At 44.4% G+C, this 7,349-nt stretch overlaps 1 protein-coding gene across 1 annotated transcript; it reads right to left on the reverse strand.

Annotated features, from left to right (window-relative positions):
* Positions 1-315: 315 nt before the first annotated feature.
* Positions 316-606, reverse strand: K452DRAFT_231695 (uncharacterized protein; the record flags this gene model as incomplete). Its single annotated transcript, XM_033537185.1, has 1 exon — positions 316-606. A coding segment is annotated over one exon (291 nt), but the record flags the coding sequence as incomplete, so codon positions are not given.
* Positions 607-7,349: the final 6,743 nt, after the last annotated feature.

Here is a 7,349-nt window from a genome sequence, read left to right on the forward strand (position 1 = left end):
ACGGTATGATTTGAAGTCTTTATTTCTAAAGGACTTGCTTTTCTTAGGGATTTTCCCTTTTTCTTTTCTCTCGCTGCTGCGCTGAGAGTGCGTATTGCCTTCGATTCGCGTTGCAAGCGCTACTAGGCCTTCCCTTGTTTCAGGGATTATCTGCATACGCAATACTTCTTTACGAAGGGGGTTAGTTAGTTTCTGTAAAAATGCGCCGCGTCGCATGGTTTTATCAGGCCTTCCGCCTGGTAACTCGTCTTCCAATGAGTTAAGATAATTTGCGAACGCGGCCGCAGACTGATGGTCGCGCTGCTTCGCAGTAAACTACTTATGTTCAAATTCGCTTGCCCTGTTGACTAGGTCACGAACTTGGTCAAGGAGGTGTTCCTTAAACATCTCCCAGGTGATAGCATCCCTGCCGCCAGGGACAGCGCGCGTGAATCGCCTATAGTTCGCCTGCGCGTTGCCCTTTAGCTTGGTAGAAGCATATACCACTTTCTTACGTTCACGTCGGAACGTGCGAGGCTGCAGCTCGAAGAGTGCTTCGCAAGCATAGATAAATTCGCTATACTCCTGCACAGACTTGCCAAAGTAGTTACCCGGTCCCTCAACTCTTGGTTAGGGTGAATTGCTACGGGTACTAAATAGACTGCGAGTGCGGTTCGAGTACGCTACGGGTGCGCGCATAAACCGATCTTCTTCCTCGCTTCTTTCCTCGCTCCTTTCGCGTATATGTATCGGTGGTTCCGATTCTTCTTCCGCGGGTCGCATACGTCGTTCGCTATTTTAGGCTAGTTCGCGCTGTTACTGTTCGAGTTCCTGTAGCCTGGCTAGAACCTGTCGAAACGTTTCAGGGTCGGGGGCAAAATCTTCTCTAGGCGCTAACTGCGGCGCTATAGCGGGACCGGTAGGATTCGTCTGTTCTTGCTCCGGACCGCCGGTTTGTCGTAATTGGGATCGGGTAACCATATTGATCGAGCCGTCGGAAAGGGAGGAAATAGAATGTAAGAGTTGGCCGACGGGCAATCACTAGGTTACTAGGAAACGTAGGTTGGACGCAGTTAGTTCGCACCAGGGTCATACTTAAATTGGTGTACAAACTATTTCCTGCCCCAGCGCCTATTGCTCCTGGGGTAGCTATTTATCCTTGTGCGTGGCCTCCTTCGGTAAAGGGCTTAGCACCCACGTAACCCGCAACAACATCGCATTGCTTAAGGACTAGTCCCTCGTTTCTAAGTTCCTTACACCTTACTATTAGACCATATAAGGAGAAAATTAACCTAGATGTTACAACCATCGCCTCCTATAATATAATCTTAGGAATACCATAGTTAAGGACATATAAACCTTACATTCGATAGAGAATAGGAGAAATCACGTTCCCAGACGAAGATTATAACCGACACCTTATAGAAGCCTAGCGGAAAACCGAGAGCTACGCAAGCGAGAGCCTAGAGAGCTAGAGGAAGGAAAAGCCAGAGCTTAAGAGTTAGAGCCAAAGTAGCCAGAACTAGAAAAGCTAGAGCTATAAGTACTAGAGCTCTAGAGGACCGAGCGTTTAAAATAGACCGAACAGTACGCGCGCTTCCCAAAAGGATCCCTTAGAACAAAATACCGAAACCTCCGAACTAATCGAAATCAAGGAAATCTCCGCCGCAGCGCTTAAACGAATAAGACGCAGGGGAGAAAAGATCTACATAATATATTTAAAGCCCAGTTAAGAAACGGAAAAACGAATTCTAGCACACATACAGGCCAGTAGGCTAAAAACCGACGGGCTAAAACCGGCCCTCGGAGACGATCTAACCAGGATCAAGGAAGGTCACCTACTAGGGGGAAAACCTATACCTGCGAAAGGAATATACTAGCCTAGTACGCCTCTAAAGCGAGAGCGGGAACCGCCTATTCCAGAATTAGAAACGGTACTAGAAGAATACTAGGATTACCAAGCCCTTTTCCAAGAACGAGGCAAAGGCCAACTCCCAGAACATAAGCCATAGGATCACGAGATACCTTTATTACTAGGCACGCAGCCAGCGTTTAAGCCCATTTATACACTATCCGAGAAGGAAAGCGAAGCACTTAGGGACTACCTAGACAAGAACCTCGAACGCGGCTACATCAGGCCATCAAGCTCGCCAGCCGGATACCCAATTCTCTTTATTCTAAAGAAGAATAGTAAATTACGCCTCTACGTTAATTATCGTCAGTTAAACGATATTACCATCAAAAACCGGTATCTATTACCGTTAATTACCGAGCTTCAAGATAAGCTACGGACGGCAAAATACTTCACTAAACTCGACCTTCGAGAAGGCTACTATTTAGTACGCATAAAGGAAGGGGAAGAATAGAAAACCGCGTTTAGGACACGTCTAGGACATTACGAGTACACAGTTATACCTTTCGGTCTTACGAACGCCCTAGGAACGTTTTAAAGTCTAGTTAACGATACATTACGCGACTATTTAGACGTCTTCTATATAGCTTACCTAGATAATATACTCATCTATTCGGAAACCCTAGAAGAGCATAAAAAACACGTTAGGAAAGTATTCCAGGTACTATAAGGTAAAGACCTATAAGTCGTACTAGAAAAGTACGAATAGCACGTCCAAAGGACAGAATTTCTAGGCTTTATCATCTTACTAGGATACGTAGAGATAGACGAAAAGAAGCTAGATACTATACGAGACTAGCCAGTACCTAGAACCGTTAAAGAAGTGTAGTCCTTCCTTAGATTTACTAACTTTTACCGGAAATTTATCTAGAAATACGCCGAAGTCTTAGAACCCCTCACGAGACTCGTACGAAAAGAGCACAGATTCAACTAGGGAGAAGCTCAACAAATCGCCTTCGATTCGCTAAAACGGATATTTTATAAAGCTCCCGTTCTTAGGATCTACAATCCGGAACTACCAATCGTTATCGAAACAGACGCTTCTAATTACGCTATTAGGGCTTATATTAGTCAGCTAGACGAACAAGGAAAACTCCACCCTATCGCGTATTACTTACGAAAGATAACCCCGCCGGAGCTAAATTACGATATCTATAATAAGGAACTCCTAGCCATTGTTACGGCTTTTAAAGAATAGAGACACTACCTTAAAGGGGCAAAATACTAGGTTATAGTCTATTACAATCATAAGAACCTAACTTACTTCACCACCACTAAGGAACTAACCCGAAGATAGGTCAGGTAGGCTAAAGAATTAGCGTCCTATAACATAAAGATTACCTACAGAAAGGGATTAGAGAACGCCAGAGCCGATACGTTAAGTAGGAGAGCCGATTACCTCGCAGGAAAACCCGGTATTCAGCTAGCGGTACTATAGTAAAACGAAGATAGCTCCTTAGAACCTACAAGGGTAGTCGCCCCGGTATACCGTACAGAACGATACTAGTTCGACATAGAACCAGATAGATACGTTCCAAGCAGGCAATTAGCACCGACAATCAGGCTCGAAAACAATTCCTAGCTCGAGAAAATTCGACAGGAATATAGCTACGATACGATAGCACAAGAACTTATAGATATAAAAGACGACCCGAGGGTTAGTAAAGATACAGACGGAACAATCCTATTCTTAGGATTAGTCTACGTACCAAGAACACTTAGAGAAGGTCTAGTTAAAGACATCCATAAGCCACCAGCACACGGTCACCAAGGAACCGACAAGACAATCGAACGAATCACCCGGCACTTCTACTTCCCAGGCCTCAGGAAAACAGTCCAACAAGTAATCTCACAGTACGATCTTTACATCCGAAGCAAAGCCGCGAGATACGCTCCCCACGGACTACTACAGCCGCTCAAGGCACCTAAACGGCCATAGCAATCAATCTCGTTAGATTTTATCACGGATCTACCACCCTCGAAGGAGCCACTTACCAGAGTAAAATACGATTCGATACTCGTCATCGTCGATAGGCTCACTAAGTACGCGTACTATCTACCTTACCTCAAGACGGCAAACGCGGAAGAACTCGCCTACACGTTCCTTAGGACAATCCTCGGCAACCACAGGTTACCAGAAGAACTAGTATTAGATAGAGACAAACTATTTACATCCCGATTCTAGCAGACTCTCACCCGTCAGCTTGGTTTAAAATATAAGATATCCACAACGGCACATCCGCAAACAGACGGATAAACGGAACAAACAAACTAGACCCTAGAACAGCACCTACGCTACTACGTCAATTACGCATAAGATAACTAGGTAGAACTCTTACCTCTTACCCAATTCGCGTACAACAGCGCTAAAGCAACTACCACCTAGGAGTCGCCGTTCTATACCAATTATAGATACAAACCAACGGCTTATAATAAGCCGCAGCCAAGCCAGTCCCTTACCCAGAAAGGAATCCTAAAGGCAGACCAACTAAAAGAACTATATAGACAGTTAAGCCTCGACATAGAATACAATAGATTTCTAATATTAAAATACTACAATAGGCGGCACCAGGAGGCACCGACCTTTAGGAAGGGGGATAAAGTTTACCTCCTCAGAAAAAATATCCGGACAAAACGGCCCAACAACAAATTAGACTTTAAGAAAACGGGACCGTTCGAAATTAAGGAACAAATTAGAAAAGTCAACTATCGTCTCAAACTACCGGATATAATAAAAATCCATCCAGTCTTCTATATCGTACTACTAGAATCGGCACCTAAAAACGCCACCGCAGTATAGCAGACAGAAGAAATAATACCGGAAAACCCTAACGCCGACGAAAACTAAGAATAGATAGTCGAGAAAGTCCTAGACAGCGGACACGTCAACGGTTAATTCCGCTATCTCTTAAAATAGAAAGGAAATTAGGATAATACCTAGGAACCACCTAAGAACTACGACGGATATTAAGAACTCATTAGAGAATTCCACCGCCGAAATCTAGATCGCCTAAAGCCGACACGTTAAATTCGCCAGGAAACGGATCAACCTCCCAGAAGGCAGGCATCCGCGCGAAATCCACCGGCTCCAACGTCTCAGGAGGCGCAGCAGAACCAGCCCCAGGAGAACCCACATCCGCAGGACCCACAGAGGTATCAGCTAAGGACGCGCTACGCAAGCGCTTTACATACCGATCGCCACCCTCATCCTTAGGGTTAACGGCATCCCCAGCCTCACGAGTAGCCTCAAGGCGCTCAATCTCCTCCAGATCCTCGACCGTCTTCGCCTTCTTAGAAATCATCAGATTACCACGACGCTTTAGTAAATCACGCTACTTACGAACGCGCTAAAGACGGCTCATATTCTTCTACAACAAATCCAGCACCATTTACTCCTCGGACTCCGTCTTATCCAGGGCACGCCGTAGACGGGCAACTAAGACAAGTTAACACTACGCAAAGAAGGGAAGAAGGAACCTACAATCAGAATCCTCTAGACCACCACCATCACAACCTATCAGGCCCCGACGCGTACATTCACCGCAGCGCTTATAACCCAAATCCATCTTACAAACGACCTCACGATCGCTTCCCTTATAACGAACGTTCCACAACATACATTCCGTACAAGGAACAGGCATCGTATCTCCAAGAAGATCAATCTTAGAAGCTAGAGACTCACGCTCAGCCTTCTAGTCGTTACGCTTACGCTTCTCGCCGGCCATAGTAGAAAGACTTACAAAAAGAAAAGGATAAAGAAACGACACGAACTCCTAGATATATAACCAAAGGGAAATCTTCGGGCCGAAGATCCTTAAGGAGGGGGATAGTATTACGGACTACAAGGGAAACCAACCCGCAGGGTCGAGAAGACCTTATAGGAAGAAGGCCCACACGGGCCTAGAGACCTTAAGGGCTTAGTAACCACAAGGGCCCGCGTCCCGCAGGGCACCAGCAGACACGTACTAGGCAAAGCCGCAAAGGAACTAAGGCCACAACCCTAAGAAGCCTATAGGGGATTATCGTCCACAAGGGCAAAAGCAGCAGGCCGACAACAGACTCACAGAGCGATCAAGGACAAGGAACTTATCGCGTCCGCTCTAACGAAGGAAAGTTAGTTATCAAGCTACAGGAAACCGGTCGTCAGAAAAGTAGTACGAAAAGTTATATAACCTAGGACGATCCCCACGCACAGGCCAATAGATCAGAACTAATCCATATACCTAATCCAATATCATAATCCAAAGACATAATCCAGATTATTAGTATCTCCTACATATATATAGACCACGCTCTCTAGCAGTAGATAGGACCTTCGTAGTCAACTTAAAGTATCAATCTATACTTATAGTTTAATAGTAACACGCCTACACCCGATCCTTTACGTAACTTATCTCTCAACTTCCTACACTTCTTATCCTTCAAGGTAAACCCTTCGAACCTACTCACCCGCTAGGTAATTCCAACGCCTAGGCTAAAGAGGCCTCGTTATACTAAGCTAATAGGTAAGAGTCTACTAGAATCGGGATATAAATAGTTTATCCCTATCTAATACTAGTTCTTCTAGTAACCCGTAGTTACCGAGGATTATCCTAAGGAACGTATAGGCGAGTTCTTCCGCGTTTACCGTCTTAAGGTAAGGTAGGTAGTACGCGTATTTTATAAGTCTATCGACGATAACGAGTATCGAACTATATTTTACCCTAGTAAGTAGCTCCTTCGAGGGTAGTAGATCTATAATAAAATCTAACGAGATTAATTGCTATAGCCGTTTAGGTGCCTTAAGCGGCTGTAGTAGTCTATAGGGAGTATATCTCGCGGCTTTACTTCGGATATAAAGATTATACTACGAGATTACTCGTTAGACTATTTTCCTAAGGCTTAGGAAGTAGAAGTACCGGGTAATTCTTTCGATTATCTTATCGGTTCCTTAGTAACCGTATACCGGTAGCTTATAGATATCTCTAACTAGACCTTCTCTAAGTATTCTTAGTACGTAGACTAATCCTAAGAATAGGATTATTCTATCTATATCTTTACTAACCCTTAGGTCGTCTTTTATATCTATAAGTTCTTATACTATCGTATCTATTATAGACTATAAGGGAAATTAACCCGTAGGGTCGAGAAGACCTTATAGGAAGAAGGCCTATACGGGCCTAGAGACCTTAAGGGCTTAGTAACTATAAGGGCCCGCGTCCCGTAGGGTACTAGTAGATACGTACTAGGTAAAGCCGTAAGGGAACTAAGGCTATAACTCTAAGAAGCCTATAGGGGATTATTATCTATAAGGGTAAAAGTAGTAGGCCGATAACGGACTTATAGAGCGATTAAGGATAAGGAACTTATTACGTCCGCTCTAACGAAAGGAAGTTAGTTATTAAGCTATAGGAAACCGGTCGTTAGAAAAGTAGTACGTTTGATTGATTGATTGATTGATTCGTTTTACGTCTATATG

Source organism: Aplosporella prunicola (assembly GCF_010093885.1).
Source record: "Aplosporella prunicola CBS 121167 unplaced genomic scaffold K452scaffold_18, whole genome shotgun sequence".
In the NCBI taxonomy this organism is placed as follows: Eukaryota; Fungi; Ascomycota; class Dothideomycetes; order Botryosphaeriales; family Aplosporellaceae; genus Aplosporella; species Aplosporella prunicola.